Consider the following 25,570-nt stretch of genomic DNA (forward strand, 5'->3'; position numbering starts at 1 on the left):
CCAAAGTCAAAATTATGAAATCAGACATGGCAATTAAAATGCAGTTTTGGGTTTGATGTTATTTTCAAATTCTCTGCAAAACCAGATGATAACGATACCATAAAATGGGTGCACTTACGTTTAGGGGATGTTACATTTAATAAAGATCTTTAAGTGTTTGGCCACTGCATTAAGAAATTTGGGCTTCAAGAGCAAAGAGCTGTAGCAAAGTAAGCCTTAAAGTCTATGTTCAGCAAAAATAATTTTGCTGTAATTCATTTAAGACATAGAGAATATACAGTGGTATGTTGTGGTATGGACATAGTGAGTTTGAAATGAGTTGATGAACCCAGGGCAAGGATTGCTACTTTGTTTCTGGAATCTTTACAAAAGAACACACCCATCTTGTATTCTTTGCTAATTATATAGGAATGTGTCTGTCTTCAGGTTAATATTTCCATGCTTAAATGTAGGCAAGTTCAAGATAATTATCTAAATTTTACTTAGGATTCTCAAAGGTGCCTAAAAATATATGCACAAAATACCATCAATGTCATGATTTCTCTCAAGATCTGTTTGTTATTAGCACGAGGTGGCTTAAGTAGTAATAGCTGCTAATGGTCATTCTCAAAACCCACAGTACTGTAAGACCTCTCTAATACATCCACAGACGTGTTTTACAAACACCATGTTTTACAGAACATACTTCAGGAACATCTTAGGGACTTTGTGCTTATCTGAAGTTGTACGAGCATTATCTCAGTTTACCTGTATCACATACTATATGAGTTATGGTATTTCTTGACGTGAGTCTTTTGAGTTAATAAAATTGCCTAGTCATTTTGTCTGGGGCCATTTATTTTACGCTTCATCAATACCGAGATGTGTTTGAAATTGATAGTTTTCTCTGCGTTTTGTACTTTAAAGTCAGCTAAGACTGAGTGAATGAGGAAACTCTTTTTCTGAGTATATGTGACTCTGACTTTCTCACTGCCACACCCTCCAAATGCAGATAATTTGAAATAGCAAGATGTTGAATGCTGGTATGTTAATAATACAGCACAGCACACAGGTCTGTCAGCTTCTGAAAAGCTGTTTGCAACAGTTATGAATGTAAAAAATTGAATTATGTTGCAAAAAAAGCAAGCATTGCTCCAGTCTCCTCTTTCAAAACACGCTACATGTTCATATCTGTGGATTTTTCTCCAGTATGTACAGAACTTACATTGTTTCCTGATAGCGTTGGAATCTTTCTTCTGTATCGCAGAAGCACTTCTTAGATTTTATTGTAACATTCAGAGACTGTAGTGAAATAAGGTTTTAACTCTGTGAGAAACGATCTTTATCGTACTATGGGTAAGCTCTGTAATAATGGCTAAATTCCACTGACCCACAGCTGATTGGCAAATAGGGAAATGCTGTAGCTCTTCTTTCAAAAGATGAATGAAGATATTTAGTTCTCAGGCCGATGAGGTAACCTGAAGGCAGCAAGTCCATGCCCTTTCTTATCTGTTTGATTTGACAGTCATTTTGTGAACTTGATATGCAAATCCATCATCTAATTAAAAGTAATCATACCTGTACATACTAACAGTCAGCCTTAGGAGGAATACGTATTTTAACTTTGAGCACCATGTTTTTAAATTTTATTGCTTAATTTTCTCTTTAAATAAATGAGTTTTAGATTGAAATGGCCTTTATCACTGTATTACTTTTTTAGTGCGAATATAGAAAGCTTATATAGCAAACCAAACTGCAACCTTGCATGATAACGTAGTATTTCTATTTTCATGTAAGTAGTATCCATTCTAATGTTTAAAGGATTTTCCATCTCAGTGGAATAGCAATATTCCAGGAAAAAAAACCCTTTGAATACATGTACGTAATGTATGTATATATGTTACTGAAATGTGTGGATATTAAAACTATGGTGGTAGATGTCACAAAGGCTGTGCAACCAGTGTATTTTTCTTCAACAGTTTCACCTACTTTTTATTTTTTATAACCTGATCTCAGCAGAATTTGATGAGAAGGAGATAAAACGCATGTTTTTTCTCCCCCTTAGTTCGCAGAAGTAGATGAAGATGACTGGGATATATCATCTATAGAAGAAGACTTTTTATTGATGAAAGAGAATAGTGGTCAGAAGGCATCAGCAGCTCAGAAAAATGAGTCAAATGTTGCATCTGTTGTACAGGCCTGGGGTCTTCCAAAGAAGACTGTACCAAAACAGGAAGGTAATACGTTCATTCTTCTACATCGTAAAACTTAAGTGCCTGACATACCTAGAGGAAAGCTTAAGTGTAGTGTATTACACATTGTAAAATACCATATACTGAATTACAGGGAAAAAAAATGTGTGGTCTTTATATATAAAGTGTCAAGAAACTTAAGTTTGGAATTTTAGAACACATAGAATCATAGAATGGTTTGGGTTGGAAGGGACTTCTAAGATCGTCTAGTTCCAACCCCTGCTATAGGCAGGGAATAGTAATCAGCTGTAATGTTCACGCAGGATGCTTTTCCAAGTGTTCTGCTGGACTGTGATATTATCTGAACCAGTGGTAAGGAAACGGCTTCAATCTCACACAGCAGCTTCTAGCTCTACCATTTCAATGTGCTTAAAAGTTAAAACTACATACTGACTTTTCCCATGAAAAATAACATGAACTGTAATGTTGACACTGGGTGTTTATACTGTGCATCATATTCTATGACAGGAGGAGTCTTCATATTATCAACATTTATAATTTCCTCAGTGGTTGAAGCTGTGAACTTTCTGAAGACCACAGCTATTTGCTCACCTAGCACGATTCTTATAGATAGATAAGTATACATTAAAAATGCCCCCCAAATAATATTGCTGTTTTACTGTTGTTATTTTTACAGGTCCTCGTGAAGCTGATAATACAAGCACATTAAAAAGCAGCTTAGTCACTGTAACAGATTGGAGTGATTCTTCGGATATATAATGGTTCTATTCCTGATGGGAGGCACTGCTTTTTGGTTTCTGTTGAGTTTGAAAACGTAACTGAAATCATCGCGTGTTTCCTATTTGTTTCTCATGCTGTTCAAGTGACAACAAGGAATACTGCTTACAGAGCTCTTGTGTCTTTCAGTCTTGAAACACAGAATTTTCATACACATACATAGAATTTTCATATGCACATCACTGGCCATCAGTATTTGGAAACTGAGAAAATTGTTCTTCCTTGTGAAGTCAGTGGTGAAAATCCTTGATTTCACTGAGGTGAAGATTTTGTCTCTAATGTTTACTTTAAAGACCGAACCTGGTCTTACAAGAAAACCCGTTCACCAGTGAACAGTTACTGCAGAGTATTACTTTATAAGATTTTTAAATGCATATTTTCTTGTATTTTATCATAAAGTTTATAGAAAATGGTGAGCATTTTCGATAGACTGTTTCCATGTATTCAAATGTTAAGTTTCTAACATGGTTTACAGTAAACGCCAAAGGGAAAAAAAAGGCATGATAAATAAAAGTTATTATTAAATGCCTCCTATTTTGCAATGTTACCCTTTTTCCCCCTATTAGAATTAACTCTTAGTTAACATAAAGCCAAAAAAGAAAATTAAAAATGGAAAAAAACACGTCTGTCTGTTGTAAGGAAAATAATGACCTTTAACTGAGCACATACGTCCGTATTTGTTTTGTCCATAGTGCCCACTTTCTTGAAAAGACACAGTGAGGTTTTGACGTAATTACAAAAATAAGGCAAAATAAAAACAGCCATGAATGACTTTGTAATTCCAATGTATTTTAGATGGTGTCAGACACAAAATTTTCTGTCTCGCTGTGCCATTAATGGAGTACCCACTGTTTGTTTTTACACCTTTGTCCCCAAATCGTCATTAGTGAGATTCCAAGGAGTCATCTGTTCAAACCTCACAAGAGATCCAAGTTTGTGCCTAATTTTAGGATCTCAGTCTAGAAACTGTTTTGTACTTAGTTATAATCTCTGATCTTATTTATTGAATTGTTGTATAAATGTTCCCTCAACACTCATGACATCTCTACAGACAGGCAAAGAAAAAGGATGAGCTGAATTATTGAACTGTTGTAACCTACATTATCCAAGATGGTTCTGTTAAGTACTCTGTGCTTTGTTTGGGCAGCACTTCAGGAATGTTGTTCCCAGTGCAAGCCACCTGGTATTAACTACAGTTCTTCCTTCAGTTTCTTAACCCATTCACTTGCAGCCATGCTGGAGCCAAGGCTGGCTTGGCTGAGCAGAGATCTTCTATCTTAGGCAGGAAAAGGGAGGATACGGCTGCTGGAAGTCAGGTCAGGAGATGTGGAAGGGCTACAGAGGTGGTGCTTGCTGTTGTAGAGAGAAAATTCATGTGGCCAAAGCTCAGTGGGAGTTGAATCTGGCCGGAACTGTAGGAGACAACCAAAAGGGCTTTTTAAATGCATTAACGGCAGAGGACCAGAAGTAACATTAATCTGTTACTTGGTGAGGATGGTCACCTCACAAGTAGGGATGTTGGCAAAGCAGAGACGTTTAACGCCTCCTCTGCCTCTGTCTTCAATACTGATGGTGGGTTCTGGGATCCCCAGAGCCCTGAGCTAGAAGACTGTGGCTGTGGTAATAATAAACTCCCAGCCAATCCCAAACTTGGATGGGATTTGCTGCTGCAGTTGGATCCATATAAGTCTATGGGGCCTAAAGGGATTCATCCCAGGGTACTCAAAGAGCTGATGTCATTGCAAGACCTCTCAATTCTTTTTCAACAGCTGGAAATGTAGAGAGGTCCCTGTGGACTGGAAGCTGGCAAACTGTCTCAATTTTCAAGAAGGGCAAGGACCCTGGTAATGTCAGTCTCACTTCGGTGCCTGACAAATTTATGGAGATGACTCTGGTAGCCTTGAAAAACACTGAAAAGACAATGCTGTCATTGGTCGCAGCCAAGGGTTCCTGAGGGGAAAGTCCTGTTTAATGAACTGAATCTCCTTTTATGATGAGGTTACCCACCTAGTTGACCAAGGCAAGCCAGTTGATGTAATATTTTTTGCAATTCAGCAAGATTTTCAATACTGTTTTCTCACAGTATCCTTCCAGACAAAACGCTCAGCATGCAGCTAAACAAATATATCCTCGTGGCCTCAAAGGGTTACAGTACATGGGGTAACATCAGGCTGGCAGCCAGTCACTAGTGTGGTCTCCTAGGGGCTTGATTTTAGGGCCAGTTCTCTTCAATATTTTCATCAGTGACTTGGATGCAGGACTTGAAGGCATACTAAGTTTGTGGACAACACTAAATTGGGAAGAGGTATTAACTCCCTCAAGGGTAGAGAGGCCTTGCAGAGAGATCTTGACAAATCAGAGAGCTGAGCAATCACCAGCTGCATGAAGTTTAACAAGAGCTGCGCTGGATTCTGCACCTGGGAGAGGGGTAATGCTGGGTATATGTACAGAATGGAGGATGAAAAGCTGGAGAGCAACCAAGCAGAAAGGGGCCTGGGGGTTCTGGTTGAGCAGGCAGAACATGAGCCAGCAGTGTCCCCTGGCAGCCAGAAGGGCCAGCCATACCTTTGGGGTGCACCAGACCCAGCACTGCCACCGGGTGAGGGAAGGGGTTGTCCCTCTCTGCTCTGTGCTGTGTGGCCTCACCTCCAGCACTGGATGCAGGTTTGGGTGCCACAGCGTAAGAATGACATAAAGCTATTAGAGAGCATCCAGAGGAGGGCTACAAAGAAGGGTCTGGAGGACAAGCTGCATGAGGAGTGGCTGAGGTCCCTGGGTGTGCTCAGGCCTGAGCAGAGGAGCTGAGGGGAGGCCTCATGGCGGCTGCAGCTCCTCACAGGGAGCGGAGGGGCAGCGCTGAGCTCTGCTCTCTGGGACAGCGACAGGGCCCGAGGGAACGATATGGAGCTGTGTGAGGAGAGGGGCAGCTGGGGATTAGGGAAAGGTTCTGCACCAGAGGGCGGTGGACATGGAACAGACTGCCCAGGGCAGTGGGCATGGCCCTGAGTGCCAGAGTTCATGGAAGAATTTGGACACCGCTCTCAGATATTGGGTTTGGATTTTGGGTAGTCCTGTGTGGAGCCAGGAGCTGGAATCAGTGATCCTTGTGGGTCTCTTCCAACTCTGGATATTCTGTGATTCTGATTCTTAAAGAAGGGACCGAAAGTGACACGCCACCAGCCGGATGAGTGCTGCTGTGGGACAGGAAACCAAAGGGATGGAACAAGAGCGGTGTGTAGGAGCCATCTCTGAGGCTTGCCTTGCCTGCCACGCAATGCCCCAAAGGCTGCAGCTTCTCTCCATTTCTCTCCCCGCCATGCGCATGTGCTCACCATCACGTGTGCATTCATCTCATGCTGTGTGAGTCTCTGGTAACCGTTTTCGTAACATTGACTCTCCTTAGTACCTGATTAGACTGTGCTGCTCCTGGCTCACCAGATTACATGCTTATTTCTACTTTACCCAGGCTCTTGCTCTTACTGCTGTGGCACTGAAGTGACTTTTACTTTCTCACACCCTTGGCAATACTGTAAGGAGATAAGAGCCTGCAGATTCCCATTGACTGCCATTGCCTGGCAACAGAGTTACAATGTCCTCTGCAATTCCAACGTCACTGCTGATCAGCGGTGAGACATTTTACATATTAACCTGCACAGAATATGACTGTTTTGTCCCACGCTGAACCCATTTGAGAATCAGTTGCAGTGATGCACAACAGTAAATACAGCGCGTGCAGTGCTATTCCCAAAGCAACTGACAGACTGCATCTGTAAATACCCTCTTTATTTTTTGTTTAGAAAGCAGCATCAATGCATGATTTGCAGGTATAAACTTTACAATACAAACATCAATCTTAAAATATAATAAAATTTACATCAACGTGGAAAAAGCCGCAAGATAATACCTTACAAATTAATTGTCTTAGTGGTAATTCCATTGTGTTTTGAGGTGGGGGGGGAAATCACCCTGAATGAAACATACAAACTCATTTCTAAAACTGGCTTTGGATCTTAGAAAAGTACACTTAAACATAAGCGTTCTTGTCAAAGTGCTTTGGTGAGGTTTTGTCTGGGACACTGTTGTGAATCTTTGTACGAGACGACATCACAGATGCGGCTCCATTATATGCATATGCTCTCCTGAAAAGAGAAGAGAATCAGCCATTTACAGACATCTCACGGACAGGTAACATCTCCTACCGAAGCACTGTAGTGCTATAAAGCTAGAAGAAACGAATGGCAAAGTGAAGCTCCTCCTGCTGGAGGCAGGGGACACCTCCCTCCCGTGTGCTCTCATTCGCAGTTTCCCCTCCAGCGTTTCCCTGTAATTCCCCTTTATATAGACTGGTATTCCTCATTCACAGCCAAGTAAACTGGTGCCAGATCAGATGAAATACTGAGGCTGTGGAAAAGCCTAGGTGAGCAGTAACTCTACACTACTACTAAGCTGTGCCTCTTCACTACCATCCCTCTTCTCCCAGCTCGCTTCCTTTTTATCTGATAATTTGGGATTAAATAAACTTGTCAATTCATGTATGGGCACCTGAACACTTTTCCTCCATTTGTGCACGCATTTTTTCAGCGGTAGCAAACATATCAAGTATTTATAACACGAGTATTTGTACTGAGAAAGTAGCTTTTCTTAATTACATTAATTGCATGAATGATGGAAAGAAAATTATCCTAAAATCCCATTATTTTCTTTCAAGCACGCAGTCCTTTTCTGACCTCACTGCAAAGTGTTTCTGATAAGTAATCAAACTACATATATGCAACAGGTACAAAGGTGCTATATTGATTTATTTCAGTAAGTGCAACTTGGGTTTTACCTTGGAGATTTACTGCTGTCAGCTATTGAGAAGCAGAATATACTGCCACCAATGATGCAGAGTGAAGCTCCAGCCCATCCAATGAATAAAGCTGCTCCTAATTCATACCTACAGGAGTTAAGAAATGTGTTTAACAAAGACAGAATTAATTTAATGTTTTTTTTTCAGAGTAGAAAAACTAATTTTTTTCTTGATATATATTTTTTCAGTTGACAGACATTATTTGTTGCAAAGTCAGCAGCTGTGATGCTCAGCTAAATTCTTTCCATTATTTCCCCTGTACACATGAGGCAGACTTGTCCCATGGCACACTGCTGCCATGGCACCACCTCATGCAGCCAGCCAGGTTGCCTTGCCTCCCAGCTCTGCTTGAGGCTGATGCCTGAGGGGCTCTGATTCTTTGGCCCTTTTACACTGCATGGCTCCCACTCCCTTCAAACACTGCAGGTTTGTTCCCACTGTCTCCCAGTCCAGACTGCGGCTTTCAGTGAGTCCTCCTTCTGAGGCTGTTCAGCCCTATGACTTAAGCAACTGCCTACAGCTCTCTTTAACGCTCCCCTCCAGCTCTCAGCATTTCTCCCTCTCCATGTCCATGCTCTGAACTGAGTATACATGAAGTTTGCATACATACATATAGTAGGCAGGTGCAATCATAGATTCCTAGAATCACTGAGGTTGGAAAAGACTTCTAAGGTCATCTAGTCCAACCATCAACCCATCTCCACCGTGCCCACTAAGCACCCCCCTCACTGCCACATCCACTCAGTTCTTGAACACCTCCAGGGACAGTGACTCCACTACTACAAGATACGTGTTCACATAAAATTTTAATTCTAATTAAGCTGATGGTTCCACCCCTGTGTGACAGTTTTCAGACGACTGAGCAGGTTTCTGTCTGTTCAAGGTCTGGGAGTTCTCCAACTGAAAGCAGATATCTGCATCAGAGTTCATCACCCAGGATCTCATTACAGTCAGCACACAAGAAATACGCACTCGACTCCAAAGTACGTCTGCTGAATCACAGCCTCGAGTGCCTTTTTCAGTGTGCCCCTGAGGAGGATCAAAGCCATGAGCACAGATGGGAAGTGGCACAATGTGATCCCCATGTGAGGATGCCTCCATGCATGGGGTGGTATATAGAGCGCAGCTGGGCTCCCTTAAGAAACCAGTGCAGAGCACCGGGTGCTGGAGGACCATGAGCCATACAAGGTGACCAGTTGTACCCTTCCCTCTTGCAGCTCTTCAGTTGAACAGAGATCAAGATTAAATTGGGTTTAATTGGGTAGAAAAAGGTGTCCTGCCTTTTTCCTAACAGTTGAGAAGCTGAAGGCATGGAACCCAGCCTTTGATCTTGGGACTGTTTGTACTTTCTAAGCAACATTTTATTATAACATGCATAAGCATTTGGCATGTATGGATTGTTCCTGGGTGACGGCCGTATGCCATGTTAATGAGTTGCGGAGCTGGCCTAATTGGTCCTTCTTTCACATCTTCACATAGATAAAAGACTTTTTGATATACACTGGTGCTTACAAGGAATTTTCAATTGCATATCAACCTGTGTGTGGCTCCCTGGCTTTTATCCAATCCAGTTTTCCAGGTTTTTTTAATAGGTGAGAAGCCAATCCTACCTCACCTTCCAAAATCCAATATGTATTGGATTAAAAACATCCTGTACTTGTACATCTTGAAAAAAAATACTAATAAGAGGGGAAAAAAATTCTGTATTCCTTATTTTTCCCTTTTCTCTTTATTGTTAAAACCCTTGCAGGAAACATAGTCTTCTGTTGTTAGAACTCTTGCCTGTAAGACCAAAAGTAGCCACACTCCAAAGTCTGTGGCCTCACACAGCCCCCACCAACTACAACCACCTCCAGCTATGCTCACTCAGCAGGCTGAGAGCAGATATTTTAATATAATTCAAAGTGGCAGAATTCACTGAGACAAAGTATTAATAACAGTAAATAAAACATCCTCGTCATTAGATATGTTAGGACCAAGAAGCAAACCACTTGTAGCTTCATTAGCCAACTGGGTGAACTCTGGGACATATGTACAGAACAAACCTAACTGTTCAGCAAATCAACACAACTATCCAATGGAAATATATATTTTAATTGTCTAGTTCTTACAATTTACGGAAAATGATAAGCAGGTTCAAAGCAATGTGACAGCAGGACAGCGCAAAGGGGGCCTGTGTGAACTGCACATCACCAATCCGGAGAAAAGAAGGCTGAAGGGAAACAATTCTCTACAAAAAAAGGGAAGCCAGTCAGCTCATTCAGATGAACTCACACCATTCATCAGGAAGAACGATGATGATCATGAGTTCAAACTGTGGCAAGGGACAAAAAGGATGAAGGCTAGAAAAGCTTTTATTGGAAATAGTAAAGTGACAAAACAGTTTCCGAAGATAAGCTCTGGAAGTAACACTAGCAAGGCAGCGCATCAGAGAGGTGCACAGAGTTTTTTTCTACTAGACGTGTCTGAAGATGATAAATGAAATCCAGCACCAAGGTGTCCCGTGCTGTCACCAAGACTCGGTGTGTTCTTGAGTGAGGTCAGACAACACCTCTGGAGCTGCGTTACGTCCATTGCAAACTATTGCGTTGGAACATAAAATCCCATGTAAGACTTCTTTCTAAGTAAGTCTGGCTTTAGGGTGTGCCAGAGTGACCATTATTGCTCAGCTACACACAGATTCAAACCAGAAGTCTCATAGGCTCCAGCTTTGGGCGGCTCTCTGATTCCTCCTGGTCATGTACACATTCAGGCACTTCCTTGCCATGCAAAGAGGTAAATCCTGACAGCCGAAACGATGCTAAACATCCCATGTCATTCATTTTCCACTAATAGTATCTCAAGCCTCTCTTGGACACCACCAGAATAGCTACAGAAGAAAATGTGCAGCAAACAGTGGATGGCTGAAACCAAGGCGGCATCCTCTCTCAGTAAAGAGCCAAAGCCAAACTCCCACAATATACAAGCAAGGTATATTCAACGCTCCTGCAAGGTTTATTAACGTAAGAGTTCCCAGAAGGCAGCAAAATAAATTGCTCCCACATATTTTATACTGATTTAGAGAGAAAGGAGTCAAATGCCACCTTTATCTTAATCTGACGTAAGATGACTGCATGAGCTACACCTCATGCACGCCACGTGCAAGGCCAATTACAGTTTCCTTCTCCATCGTTTTCTTTGCAGCTGCAATTATGTGTGCTGGCAGTTGTGCTATACTGTTTGTTTTTTTTTTTTCAGGAAAAAACGTAATTTCTGCAAAAGACGTTTTATGACCTTTATTTTCTCGTTTGTTTGCAGTAAAACTCTGCCATGAGGTCTACCTACTTTTTTCCCAACAAAACAGTGCAGGAACACAATGAAGAAAGGGAATTCTGGCAACAGCCAAGGTATTTTTCGCTGAAAACAGTAAGCCTGATGAATAATTAACTGCTGGCTGCATAGCCAGACTCCATTTTCTTCACAGTAGCTCACATCCTTGTTGCTTCTGGTGGCCTTTGGATTCTGTCCTTAACATATCAAACAAGCTGAAACTATAGCAGAATTATGGAGGAAACTGTTATGAAATTGTTTTCAAGAAAAGAGAAGTAGTGTCAGCCCTACTGCAAATGTGGTTCCAACTAAAGGTATTTCATCAGTGAGACTGCCTTCTTTCCATCAAAAAGAAAGGGAAAAGCTCAGGATACATTACTTGGATCTCAAGGAAATTTATACCCAATGCTTGACATATTCTGGAATCAACATAAAGAAAGTTCTGAAAACCTTGTATTTAAATATAAGTTTACATTACATAAGAAGCCACAGCATGAAACCTTGTGATGCTCTAATTTACAGCCAGCGTTTTCAAACTTGGTGGATAAAGCATGCTTCCAAAATTCAAACACTGGTTCATGAATGAGCTGCTGCCTTTGAAAGTTCTGAGCATTCTCAGCTTTAAGGAGAGTCTTTATGGATCATTATTTCTGGTATGGATTCTGCAGGTCTATAGTGATAGGACAAGGCGGGGTGGTTTTAAATTAAAAGAGTGGAGATTTAGATCAGATATTAGGGGGAAATTCTTCACTCAGAGGGCAGTGAGGTGCTGGCACAGGCTGTCCAGAGAAGCTGTGGATGCCCCATCCTTGGAGGAGCTCAAGGCCACACTGGATGAGGCCTTGGGCAGACTGATCTGGTGGGTAGCAACCAGCCCATGGCAGGGGTTGAAATAGGATGGGCTTTAAGGTCCCTTCCAACTCAAACCATTCTGTGATTCTGTGATCCAATTTTTAGCCATCTGGATTTGAAAATCTGTCAGAAAAAAAAATCCCTTCAAATGGAATTAAGATCATGCAGTGCTCAACACTTTTATGGAAACCATCTTCTATCAAAAGCTTAAATAAATATTTTCGTCCTTTCCTATTGAATTATGCACCTCATGAGTGCCTCTGTCTTGTGAAATGCCTTTTCAGCATCTTTGACGTGAACATAAGCTTATTCCGATTAGCACAATTGACTCTGGGACAAGTGCCGCAGAGCCCCACCAAGCTGTGATAAGCCTGGGCACAAAGACTACAGACCCATCACTCTACAGAGAAGTGTTAGCTCTTTACATTTCAACACAGTTACTACAGTTGGAAACCATGATCAAATAAACTGCATCCCACTTTCCTTTTCTGCCCAACAGGAGAAACATTTGCTTTCTGTACAAATGGGTTCTGGCACGCAGCACAAAACTTAAGGTATACTTTTTCGAAAGATTTATGGGTATAGGAAAGTACTTACTTTTGTGCAACAAAAGAAGGATCAAAGAACTCAGACGTAATCCTGTGTGCATACAGGGAACAACCAGTCATGGAGCACAGCCCTGAAAAGCACAAGACAAACCATTCAGTGGAACGGGCAGAGAAGCTTTGGGCCTGACCCTGAGGCCAATGAAGTGACGTAGAACTGTGTGTGCAAAGCTCTGGTATGACTCCAGACACAAACTTAAAGAAGTAAAGTATATTTACCACACAGTATGAAAATCAGTCCAGCTAAGCAAGCTATTCTTGCTTTATTTTGATCAGAGCCGCCGATTTTTGTGCACTTCATCCCAACCAGTCCAAAAATGGAACCAAATAAACCCAGACAGACAGCGGAGATCATCAGTCCTCTGCAGGCTTGGATGTAACCTGCAATGAGAAGGAGTAAGGCTCATGTGAGGGCATGGACCACACCAGGTTTCTTTACAGCTCCCCTCACCCCACACAGCAACAGGCATTAATTAATAATTTCAAAGAGAATTGAACCTTGGCTGGAGTAATGTCATCTGATTACTGAGCGTGTTCTTCTAGGTGATGCCATGATAATGTTCTCCAGTGGGCATCACCATGTGAGCCCAGTACCTAAGGAACATACTATGGCAGTCAAAGCTAGAAAAAATAATGTTGTGGCATTGAGCACAACATCTGCAAGAAGCTGAATCACTGGGTTTTGAAGAACACAGTGTCTGTCACAGGTTGCAGAGATTCTCAGAGCACATGACGTCTTGTGTGTGAGCATGCCATAGATGCCATAGGACTGGCAGCAGGCTGGTGAGCCTGGCTGGATGTGCCACTGATCTTGTTCGGATCAGCCAAGAAGGTCCTCATTCCGCAAGGAATTCAAATACACGCTCAGCCTCATGGACAGCAGTGATCCTTTGGATAAAGCAAATTACTGGACGTGTGCCTTGCCGCTGCTTACAGCTACATTGCCATGCTGGCTGAGGCTGCTCCGAACTGGACTGTCCAGGAGCTGGACTTCCCCACAGGACAACTGATTGCCTGGCCTTTTCTCCCTTCACAGTTAAACACTGTGATCATCACATAGTACTGTCCACTGGGTGGAACGCTGCAATCTTACATAGCTGAACAACTGACACAAAATGTTTTTCTCCATAACCTATTACATCTCATTTAAAATGGAAATGTGCTTCCATTTTTCGTGCATTCATTCTTTTCTCTTTGATCTCCCGTGGGTGGAAATGTTGAGAGCCGAGCCAGGTTTTCATTGCATATTACACCCAGTTTTACAGAATAACAAACAAAAAAACCCTGCATAAAAGCCCTTAATATGTAGAAAATTAATTTATTAGAACAGGAACTGGGGGGCATTTAATGAAAGCAGAAGGCTATAGATTCAAACCAAAAGGTGTTACTGTTCATATAATGAAGCTGTGGGACTCTTCTCTATGGGATATCTGGATGCTAAAAGTGTACACAGGTGCAAAAAGAGACCGGATAAATTCAGTAAGGAGAAATCTGTGTCCGGCTGGCAGGTCCCTGAGCTGCAAAAGGCCATCACAGGTGGTTGGCCTTCTTCTACACTCATTAGTGGCATCCACTTTGGTTGCTGCTGGAGGAATATCAGCTCCAGGATGACCACTCTATGCTTCAACAATGTTTTAAAAAAATCACTGATTCACAGCTTTGTGTAAGACACAGCACACAAGACTGTGGATGCCCCATACCTGGAGGCGTTCAAGGTCAATTGGATGGGGCCCTGGGCAGCCTCATCTGGTGGCTGGGAACCCTGCCCATGGCAAGGGGTTGGAAGCAGAAGACCTTTGAGGTCCCTTCCAACGCAAGCCATTCTGTGATTCTCTCACAAAGCATTTTGTAGAATATTACACTGCATTTTATCAGTCCTACAGAATTCAGGTGCTGCACTGCATGTCTTGGAACAAAACCCAATGGCATTTATCTACATCCATCTGCATGCATATAGATATATTTTACCTATAACATGATTCTGTAGCCTATCTGCTAAAGAAATACAGTGTACAATGAAACAACCATAACTGTCATAGGACTCTTATGTTGGAATACGAGAGCCATTTATGCCTGCTCAGGTGTCTAACACTGTCATTAAAATTAAAGTCTGAACTATCAGGTAGACTCCTACAGTAGCTGGATGAGCTGCCCATTGGAGAAACATTTATTACACCATTGATAATAATTGCAACATAGGCTAACCAGCTCAGAGTTGACTTCTAATTTTTAGATATCTACAATCATGTGTAATAGCCCTAATCATCTATATGCAATAATATCTATCAATTTGTCCTTTTAGAAAAAAATATACAACAGAAGATATTGAAGAAATATTCAGTTCTTACAGAAACACACTTCAAATATTTTTCCTTAATGAAGTGTTACTTCAGCATTATTACCACGTTCAAGCTTTGAGCTGAAAAATTGTCTTGCTGTTTGCATACAAATCAATTTTTTCCTTTTTGTTTCTGGATTTCTGTTGCGCTGAGTGTATCTATTAGAATCACAGAATCACCAAGGTTGGAAAAGACCTCCAAGATCATCTGGCCCAACCGTCCACCTACCATCAATATTCCCACTAAACCTTGTCCCTTAGTACCACATCTAAACATTTCCTGAACATCTCCAGGGACAGTGATTCAACCACCTCCCTGGGCAGCCCATTCCAGATTAGCATGTTGACGCAGAATAATTTGATAAGGCTTATATTTTCCTTTAGTAATTGTGAGATAGCCTAGGCTATAAGGCTTCAAGCAGAAATATTTATTGGCAAGTTGCTCTTTTGAATATACACGAAGAGCAGTGCTTCCCAGTGTTGTAGCAGAAGGAAAACACGTAGCCTTCCCTCTGCTCTCCTGAAAGCTCAGTTAGGCAACTACTGCTCCTTCTGGTCTTCTCCTTCTCCACTCAGCACTGAAGAGCCTCCGGCCCTGAGTCAGGAGCCATTAAAAGTGTCTCTCTGAGTAGGTCCCTCTCATATCCCTCAACTCATAATCAAAAATCTCATACATCATCCTATGGCATCCAAAGGAGATGCTTTCACCCGAAACACCACCAAATGGAACAAAGAAGCACCACCATGCCCCACAGTATAGGGGTTATGACCAGATTTGAGACAAATCCAGCCAAAGAACTACAGACTGAAAATTTACAAAGCCAAACCTAGAGATTACCATCTGCCTTGAGGACCTCTCACAGGTCCTATGTGAGATATGTTACTTTTCATTTGGGATCCGCAAGAAAACAAAAAGTAGAGCACACCTTTTGATGTTCACTGGACTGTGCAACCAGTTGATAAAACTTGGCATTTCTAAGGCATAATTCACCTTATCCTAACAGAGCTATCTACAATAGATCACATTAATTGCACCTAATTTTTTCTGCAAGCTTTGTAAAGTGAGCCTAGGGTGACTCACAGTAAACAGCTATTTGGTGGTTATCTAAAACCAGGTGAGATGACCACCACTGCTAACCAAACTATTTCCTCAACAGTGAAATAAAACTGTACCCCCAAACAGCTCACTTCAAATTCCAGCAATAATTAAAACTTTTGCTTTTGTGTCAAATTCTGTGACTTTACTCTTTTCTTTTTTTTCCCCCTCAGGCAAAACCCAAGGGATGTCAGTAGGAAAAGGGCGTTAGTAAGATTTCAAAATGTGGCTCTCTCAGTTTATAAAGGCTCAAGCCTGAAGACAGCAGTCTCGCTTTGTTAATTTTTGCTACAGTAGGCACAGAAAAATTTGTTTTTTTTTTTAACATTTCCATACAGCATATTTCTCGTAGCACCCAGGTGAAGCAGGAGATGCAAACTGGTGAGGTGGCTATTATTTTTGACAGGTCCAATTTATTGACACTTTTAGAAGTTAATTGACACATTAAGGTGCTGAACCATGAACGTATCCGCCCAGAGGTCCTCTAAACCTTTATTTATGCCTGAGCCTCCCAGAAGAAGCAATAAATATTCACCCCAACCAAAATAGCTAGCGTACGCTAGGAACAACATGGCTGAAATTCAATTGTTACTGAAGGTCAATACACAGCTTTAAAATAGGTAGAGGTGGTGAGACAGCGAGAAATGATTAACTCACTCAACAGAAATCATTTTCAACTATAATTGCGTGAGCTGGAGCACGGCTCAGCTCTGCTGAATGAATAACCTTCCTCACTAAATATTTCACCAAATTCTGCAGGCCAAGCGAGATGGGACCTGTTCCAGCTCACCACAGCAATTACCCAACTCCCGCACATTTTTAAAACAAAATAACTAAAACAATCATCATCTACACCAAAAACACTGAAGAGCAGAAGACTCTGTTGCTTCTACCAAGATGACTGTGGCAACAGGAAGCGTAAAAGGGTGAAATCAATCTCAGTATCAAACCCAACTGCCCGGACCTAGGTTAAAATGGACCACATACAGCTGTGACTGTAACTGTACCTTTTCTTTGCTTCCTGGAAAGCAAGAATCAAGGCTTACCATGCAGAGAGTGGGAATCTTCTACTTCTTTACCCTCTCCCACTGAAAGCCAAAGACTGTCTCTTCCCCAAAATGCATTATATGTACTTTCATCAGCATCTGCAATAAGCTGGTACCTTGTCATGTACACACTGACCACCCAAACAAAGCACTGAAGCAACGAAAAGCCATATGTTTTAAGCAGACAAGCAGACAAACATGTATTACTCATAAAGTATGTTTAGCAGCATTCCAAGAGAAATCTATTTCAAGTATTTTTTTCAAACAAATGTGTTTTGTCTTGCATTCAAATTAATCTTGTTGGGTTATCATCTTTCTTGCCTCATCGCTCTCATGCTTGCCTCTCATGCTCTCAAAGAGCTATGAGAAATTTGCACACTTACGTTGTGTGATTCTCACAAAAACATTTGCGTACTGTTATGGGGGTTGCCACTTTCACAATGAATACTTCCAGTGGCATCCTGCAGTCTGCATCATGTGAAGTATCGGCAGTTACCTTACAGATACAGCTCAAGTTCCTTCTAAAAGCACACACCCATTGCTTTTGTATGTTTTTCTAAGCTCCAGTACCTTCTTTTATATCGTAAGCAAATTTTTGTTCAGGTGTGTTCTTTCTAAAGGTCATTGGATACACCACTGGAAACACGGTAACGGATACGTCCTGCATTAGGAGGTGGTTTCATCACCAAGTTTCTGTCTATCACCAGCAGTGCGCAAAAGCAAACCCAAAATGATTTGAAGTCCCACTAGGATATTTATGTTCTTATACAGAACATGGAGTCTGTATTAAGGGGCCAGCCCTTAATGATGGCTGGCCAGGTTTATTATACAGGAATGCATGAAGGTGGAAAGGAACACAGGTAATTTTCTCCAGTGGCCATCACTGGTGGCCCCAAAAGCCACGAGTGCCACCCTACTGCCATGCCACTGTCAGGAACCTGCACTCCGTGATGTATACCAGCAAATGGGAACAAGGAGCAACCTCCTGACTACTCCTAACCCGAACTACAACACTTCAGTCCTGCCCCACCACTTCAAGGAGTGGAGCATGCTCCATAGGGCTTGTTGCTTCTGCTCACCAATCCTTGGGGCAGAACGGGCACCAAATCTGTCCTTCTTTACTTCTCCTGGGTCCACCACCTGAGGATGTGCTACCATGCTGCCACACCAGGGAAGGGTGAGGCCAAGAGTGAGCACAGGTTCACAGGTCCATTGCTGCGAGGAGTGGAGCTGGGGCCAGGCTGTAGCCCAGAGGCACCTCTAGCTGCAGCAACACCCCCCAGCTGGCCTGCCCTGTGCTGGGGCTCACGCTGCTGTCTGTGAGGCCCATGTCTCATTTACCATGCCTGCACACCAGGATCTGGCCCCACTTGGAGACATGGTTCAGGGACACTGAAGCCATTGCTGTTAAACAGCCTCTGGCAGAAGGATGGGATGAGCCCCGTCCAGGTGTGGATTCAGATGCTCTGCCAGATGCTCCCCTGCACAGCAGCTGCCTCAGACACTCATTTCTTGGAGAACTGGGACATGTCACCCAGAACACAATGTTTTCTAGGCCTGAGTTGGGTTTGGAGGGAGTAATAGGGACTTCTTTTTTTTTTGTTTTCGGGTGAGGGGGGGATTTTAAACATTCCCAGTGCCACATACTTTGTTTGCAGCTATGCTTCTCTCGTTCTAAAACCAGATTCACCCAGCACTAACCAAGCAGCTGAACAACGGATTCTGTGGGTCCAACACGTGGCGGTGACCACCCAGTGCCCCCTCACACAGCACAGCTCCTCACCAAAGCCTGGAAACCACTGGTTCCTACACCAAGCCCCTGACACCCGTGGGATGAGGCTGCTGTCCCACCCTGCTGTGAGACCAGCAAAGCCCTCTCCCACCAGGGGGCTGAGGCCAAGGGGATCCGAGAGCGGTGCTCCTCCATCCACAGGCAGCATCCGCAGCACGGATGTCTGAGGGCTGCCTGCACCCTGAACTCCTGCACGTCCTGAGGGTGCATTCAAGGTTTTCTGATACTGAGACTCATTTGCTTAATGGCAGTATTAATCCCCGCGGTGACAGCATCAGTGTCCCACTAGCAGACGTTTCCTCAACGAACTTTCCCAAGAAGTGAACCAGCCCCGGACCCTGAGCAGGGAGTGCCCTGGCGGCAGAACCGCTGTTTTTTGGAGTATCAAAGCCACGGGCAGGCTATATAGTTTATTCCTTTATGGCCGTAGAAACGTAGAAAAGGTGCCATTATTTTAAAAACCTCTCCTCCCTTTATTGACAGCCACTCCTGAGGCTATAAACCAGGGCCGGCCGCACTTTCACTCTTTCTCCCGAAGCTATCATGTAACTGGAGGTGAGTTGCCGCTGTGCGGGCTGCAGCGCTCGGCTCCCCGCAGCGAACGGGCACATCGTCCCCCCCAGCGGGCACGGAGCGCAGCGCCCACCCGCCTCCGCCCCCGGCTCCAGGCGCTGCAGCTCCGAGCTCTGCTCCGGGAGAGCCCGACGCTGCCGTCCGCCAACCGAGCGGCCGCGTCCCAGCGTACAAGCACCGAGCAAAGCAGCGCAGCACACCGCTACGACCCCGCTCCCGCATCGCCCCCCGCGCTGAGCCCCGACACGGCCCCGGGACGCGCCCCGCTCGTTCCCACGCGCGACCGCGGCGTGCGCAGGGGCTGGGGTGCCGCGGCCGGGGGAGCCGGGGCGGTGGGCGGCGGGGTCTGACCGTCGAGCGCCAGCATGGACGGGAAGTCCTTGCAGTTGGAGACGCCGGTGGAGTCGGTCACGCAGGTCTTCCAGAGGTTGGCCCAGAAGGTGGCGGTGGTGATGACCGTGCCGTCGATGGAAGACACCTTCCAGTAGTCGGTGGGCAGCGTGGAGGACACCAGCACCCAGCCGCAGACGGTCACCAGGAAGGCGATGATCTCCGCCGACGTGCTCGCCATCGGGCCCGGCGGCAGCAGCGGGCGGCGGGCGGGCGGCGCGGGGCCGCGGCGCGGAGGGTGGGGCGGGGCCGGAGGAGCGGAGACCAATCAGCGCCGGCGGCTCCGGGTAGCCCCGCCCCCTCCCCCGCCCCACCCCGCCCCTCCCGAGTCTCCTCCGTCCGCACCGAGGAGCGGGGGTCTTCGCGTCCCCGCGTCCCCGCGCCTCGCTCCCCGCGGGAGCCGCCCTGCGCTGCGCCGGCCCTACGGAACGTCCCCTCCGTGTCAGCGCGGGAGCTGTCAGTCGGAGGAAGGAGTTCTCAGCCTGTTGCCACCCGCGCGCGGGTGGCAGCGCTCCTCGGGCCTCGTGTTGCAGTGCCGGCGGCGAGTCGAGGCTGTACCGAGCCCGGCCGCAGCCCGCGGGGCGAAGCCGTCCGCCCGGCCCTCCGCTGTTCAGGAGCTGTTTACTTTCCACATCAGTAGTGTATTTGCTATTGATGTGGAAAGTACACTGCCGGTCTTTACTTTCCGCCTGTTTGTTTCAAAACTATTGTTACATTTCCGCTGAAGCTTTTTGCCAGGCAGGCAATCACTGGAGGATAAGAAGCCACGTTTACATCATCCTATGGTGATGAATGCTGTTTGATTTTGCCGTGTGGAAACAAACCTGGATATAATTGCCTTATTGCTATAGAGGCATTCACGAGGAGAAAAAAAAAAATAAGGAACGAAAGGAAAAACCCAGCGAGGGCTGGGCTACCCTTGGATGCCCATCAGGGCCCAGTGGCAGCGGGCTGCTGTCAGCCTGTTCACAGAAAAGCTGAGGTCAGAAAAGACCTCTAAAGTCATCTAGTCCAACTGCCGGCCCACCCCCACCAGGCACACTGACCAGATCCTGCAGTGCCACAGCCGCACGCTTCCTCAACACCTCCAGGGTGGGTGAAATGGGCCCTGGGCAGCCCATTTCAGTGCATCACCATTCTTTTGGAGAAGAATTGTTTACTAACATCCAACACGAACCTCCCCCGGCACTTCTGGACGCCATTCCCTCTTGTCCTGTCACTGTTACCTGGGAGAAGAGGCCAACCCCCACCGCACTGCAACCTCCCTTCAGGTCATTGTAGAGAGTGATAAGGTCACCCTTGACCCTCCTCTTCTCCAGTCTGAACAACCCCAGCTCCCTCAGCTGCTCCTCATAAGACTTGCTCTCCAGACCCCTCACTAACTTTGTGGCCCTTCTCTGGACACGTTCCAGGGCTTCAATGTCTTTCTTGTAGCAAGGGGCCCAAAACTGAAGTGTTGGTGCCCAGCAGCGATGTCAGCGGGCTCTGCAGGACACTGCTGTGGTGTCAGCTGTGCCCAGCACACAGAAAAGTGCTTCTGGGTCAAGGAAGAGGGCCATGGCCCTAGATCAAAGTCCCAGCTACGTGACACTGTGATTTATTTGTTGGAGGGCAGGGCAGCAGACACAACATTTAAAAGTTGTTTATTTTATTTCCCCCTCGTAGCACTTTGAGGTCTTGGTGATGGGAAGGAAGTCAGAGACTCAATCCCAAATCTGTGTAATCGCGTGCTCTTGGTATGGGGAGCTCACCTATACATTTGTTGGTAGTGCTGCTTGGGTTGGTGTCATTTGTTGGACCCAAAGTCTGCTGCCTGGGCAACTTTTGGCCAAGGCCCATTCAAGGTTTTCAGTGTGCTGCCAAATTGAAAGTGGGAGGGCGGAGTGAGTATTCTTACTAGTACCTCAAGGGCCAAATCTGAGCCCAGGGAGGAAGAGAAGGGGGAAGAGGAGCTTCCCATCAAGCACAGGCAACAGGTTCCCTGCTGTGACCTTCTGCAGTCACTTCTGCTGTCCCAAGCCCTCTGCTTTGGACAGAGCTGGGCTTTGGCTGTGATGTACAGTACAAAGGACCTGTATCCATCTACCTCCAGCAACGTCAGAGGAAGCCTGGGCAAGTGGCTGAGGATGGGTGATATTAATTCCACCTTCAACCCACTCACTGCTTGTGAGCAAAGACCCACCACACAGGCCAAATTTATACGCCCGTTCTCCTGTACACCCTTTTTTATCCAGAGAGGTATAAAGTGTCCTCAGTGTACATGAGAATGAGGTTCAGTTTAGCTCCAGAGAAAGCCTCCTGTTCTATCCTAGCCTGACACTGCTGCTTCTGAAATATCTCTGGAGATGTTTGTGTCACTTGTCTTGTCCTTACCGTCTTTCCCACCTGAAATCAGAGCAAAACATTGAGCTTCTAATCTCATCTCTGGTTGTGCAAACCCGCAATGACATCATGCACAGCTTAGTATTCACTCGGATGAAGGCTAGCAGAAGCTGCAATAGATGCTCTTCCCCTGTGGCATGTTCTTTGCACTGGCAAGTATCTGCTGGGATTAGTTGTTGGAAAACGCTCATCTGTGAGCTTGCGTTTGTCCCCATGTTACATCAGCTTCTCTCTCCTGTGCGATGGCAAAGATCTTCATTTATGATCTTAACTCATGGGTCTTCAACTTTAGTTTTTTTCCAGGGAATCACGGCCTCTTTTCTCCCACCTGCTGTTCTAGGAACATGATCTGCACATGGATACTGGCCTGTATTTCCCCTCAGACTCTACCTCTGCCTCCTTGCCACCATCGTTCACACTTTCTTAGTTACCTTTAAGTTGTGTAGTAGAGTGAAAGACTTTGCTGTTGCTCGGTTTCTTCTTACCATGTTTTGGGACCAGCTGTGACTCAGGGATATTTTTAAATTCCAGAGGCCACTGTGTGGCAGATTCCAGTTCTTTTCTGTGCATGAATTGAGCAGATCATTGCATTAATGCAACTTTGTACTCATTTGAGTGAGTGTGTGTTTATCCCCTCGGTCCTGGAAAGAGAGGTGCTCACAAGTTTTCATAAGAAAACCACCCCTCGGAGTTCATTTGTTTTGTTGAAAGTCTCACTGGCTCTGGGACATAAAAATCGCATTTTTAAAGAATTATTAGTAAGCATTAGTAAGTGTATACTACACATGTTTTTAAAATCAGAATGGAATAGTATTCAATAGTTGGATCTTTACAACATATAAAAGCCTATTGTATTACTATGTACAGAAGCGTCCTTGAGGACAGTTTTCTTAACAAGTCTGAAATACAGGATATTATTTTAGCTTTTGCAGGATCAAAATCAAAAGCAATCATTATTGCCTCATAAATTAAACACTGAGTGACAGCACCATTTGTTCTGTGGCCAGGATAAGCAGACTAGGGTCATCATGCCTTTGTGCCGGAGTAATTTTTCTTGTAATTTTACCATACATGGGTTGGGCAACTTGAGGCCGTTTCCTGGCTCTGGTGTGTTATGAATTTCAGGGTGCCTAGAGCACCTGTTCAAAAGGAAAAACAACTTTATTTTTCTAAGGCTGAAGGACGACTTCCTTGTTTGCCAGGGTTTTCCTGAGAATTTGAATGTTGAAGAGGTAAGGCAAACTTGCAGGGAATAGTACGACTTGAGCACAAAGCCAAGGTCAGGCGTGCTGCCATGGTAGATTTGGGGAATGCGTCTCAACTTGGCATTAGCAGTAGAGGAGGTCAACATGTCTGTAGATGGGGAGACTTGCAGCGTTCTGTATTGTAGAGAACAAAAGTGCTGCCTAAAACAAGAACAACTAAATCTTCTCCAAATGGAGAGTAGTCAAAGCAATATTTCTCGTTTTCCTGTTCTGTATCAACCGAAAAAGTCCATCAGAGTGGGAACATCAGTTATTAATCCTTGCTAATTAATTAGTCCTTGCTAATGTTGGGTCACCACCGTTGTTTTTGTGAGACTATCAGAAATTAAACGAGATTAAATTACTACCTGTCTTCTGTAAACCATCAGGACAAGAATGATTGTAAGTTACATGGTTCATATATGCAACCAAAAGTAAGAAATTCATAGGAAATGACAACCCAATGCATTTTAAAGGAGTGAAAAATTGCATTCCATGAGTCAATAAACTTTCCACTCTCCCATTCTGTGCAGAGTGCTTGGACATTAGAGACTTTGTTTCTTGACACCAAGATTAATGCAGTATTCTTTTCTTTCAGCTTTGCTTAATTTTGTTGAAAAAAAAATCTTGTGTTGTTCCCTGAAAGTTTGTAATAAAATGCTTTTAAAAATAGATATAACCTGTTTAACAAACTGAGCAGGAAACTTGAAGAAATGCATCCCCTACTTCACTTGAGGTGCATTCCACCTGGCAAACAGCACAGCTGCAGCTCTCAGCAGTTCAGAAGCTGTCTCCATACACGATAAAGTTTTGCAAAATGCAGGTAGATCACAGTGTAAACCAGGGGGAAACTTCCTGGATGATTTTATCCTACAATCATAGAATCATTTGAATTAGAAGGACCGTTAACAGTCATTTAGTCCAACTCCCCTGCAATGACCTGTGCAATGGCGATGAGAAAGGATTTGCCAAATAAAAGACCTCTGTATCTAGAGAAACTTAGAAGATTTTATGTCCTTCCAAAGCAGCCTGTTGCCAGCAGCAATCCTTGCAGCAAGCTGGAAAGATGAAGAGGCTGAGTCCAGACCTGAAACCGTGGTGTTCCTTCAGTGGGAACATTTTGGCACTCAGCTCGAGCCCTGCCCTCATATACCGTGGCTGGTCTGTGCCCTTTTCTGAGCACCTGGCAGAGCTGGACATGAGTAGTCCGTCATCTTTCACAGGTACCCACCCGCATAGCTCCAAAAATACACATGACTTCTCAAAACAAGAGCGTTTGTGTTTGGAGAGGGGGTTGGACTAGGTGACCTTCTGAAGTCCCTACCAACACGAATTACTCTATTATCCTTCAGTTCTGTGGCCTCACTGAAGCAAAAGATTTAACAAGGGGATCCCAAGTGTGGCTTATTTTTGTTGTCTTGAGTCTTTAGTGGTGCCCAGCTATTACACTTCCCAAGTCTCGTGGGGGACACCACGTGATGTGTAGGAACAAGGAGACCCATTGCCGCACACAGATTGCACACCAAGTGAGCACAGGCACTGCTTTGTAGCCTAAAAAGCTTCAGAGTATGTCTGATCACTTTGATTTTTGACAAGGCATTGCTCCCTGAGGGGAACCTGACCACATCCCTCTGCACGTGCATGCATGCTGTCAATCGCAACTATGTTTTTAAGCCTTTTTACTCCTCAGATCTCATTACTGTCAGTTTTACTTTGGTTCCTCAAGCTCAGCCAGCTTCACTTTGATTTCAGATCTCTCCTCTTCATCAGAGAGTTGCTGCTGCTGCAGGCAGCCCCTCTTCTCGCTGCTTCTGTCAAGTGAAGTCTGTCTATCACTTTTTTCAAATGCCCACACCAGTTCAGAAAAGAAGTCAAACCAGTAGGAACAAAAGAAGCAATATCACCGATAGATTAAATACACATCAATTTGAACCTCCGTTTATCAATATTTTAAAGGCAGTATTGATCTATAAAAAGCCACATTATTTCCTTATTCCCTTTGTTTCAGAGCTGCTTGAGCGTGTTGTTTTAAGTCAACTTTTAACTCCACTTTGTCACCATGACCTTCTTTGATCCCGGCCAGTTTGCTCTCAGATTAAGTCACGCTACAGAAGCTGCTTTGCTC

At 44.4% G+C, this 25,570-nt stretch overlaps 2 protein-coding genes across 5 annotated transcripts in view; one reads left to right on the forward strand and one right to left on the reverse strand.

The window, feature by feature from the left end:
• DZIP1 (DAZ interacting zinc finger protein 1) overlaps positions 1-3,591 on the forward strand; it is a 46,176-nt gene extending 42,585 nt beyond the window's left edge. For 3 of the 4 annotated variants that reach the window (XM_021416582.1, XM_021416601.1, XM_021416612.1), the window contains 2 exons: positions 2,045-2,216; positions 2,869-3,591. In XM_021416582.1, the coding sequence (XP_021272257.1) occupies positions 2,045-2,216; positions 2,869-2,951 (255 nt within the window). In that variant the 3' untranslated portion in view covers positions 2,952-3,591. The remainder of the gene's footprint in view (positions 1-2,044; positions 2,217-2,868) is intronic. The other variant, XM_021416591.1, reaches the window with a different exon arrangement.
• Positions 6,736-20,046, reverse strand: CLDN10 (claudin 10). The gene is made up of 5 exons (XM_021416685.1): positions 19,781-20,046; positions 12,804-12,965; positions 12,577-12,658; positions 7,798-7,905; positions 6,736-7,108 (listed from the first exon to the last, which is right to left on the reverse strand). Exons 1-5 carry the CDS (start codon positions 19,998-20,000, stop codon positions 6,994-6,996), a joined length of 687 nt encoding a protein of 228 aa, XP_021272360.1. The 5' UTR covers positions 20,001-20,046; the 3' UTR covers positions 6,736-6,993.

This window comes from Numida meleagris, chromosome 1 (assembly GCF_002078875.1).
Source record: "Numida meleagris isolate 19003 breed g44 Domestic line chromosome 1, NumMel1.0, whole genome shotgun sequence".
Classification (NCBI taxonomy): domain Eukaryota; kingdom Metazoa; phylum Chordata; class Aves; order Galliformes; family Numididae; genus Numida; species Numida meleagris.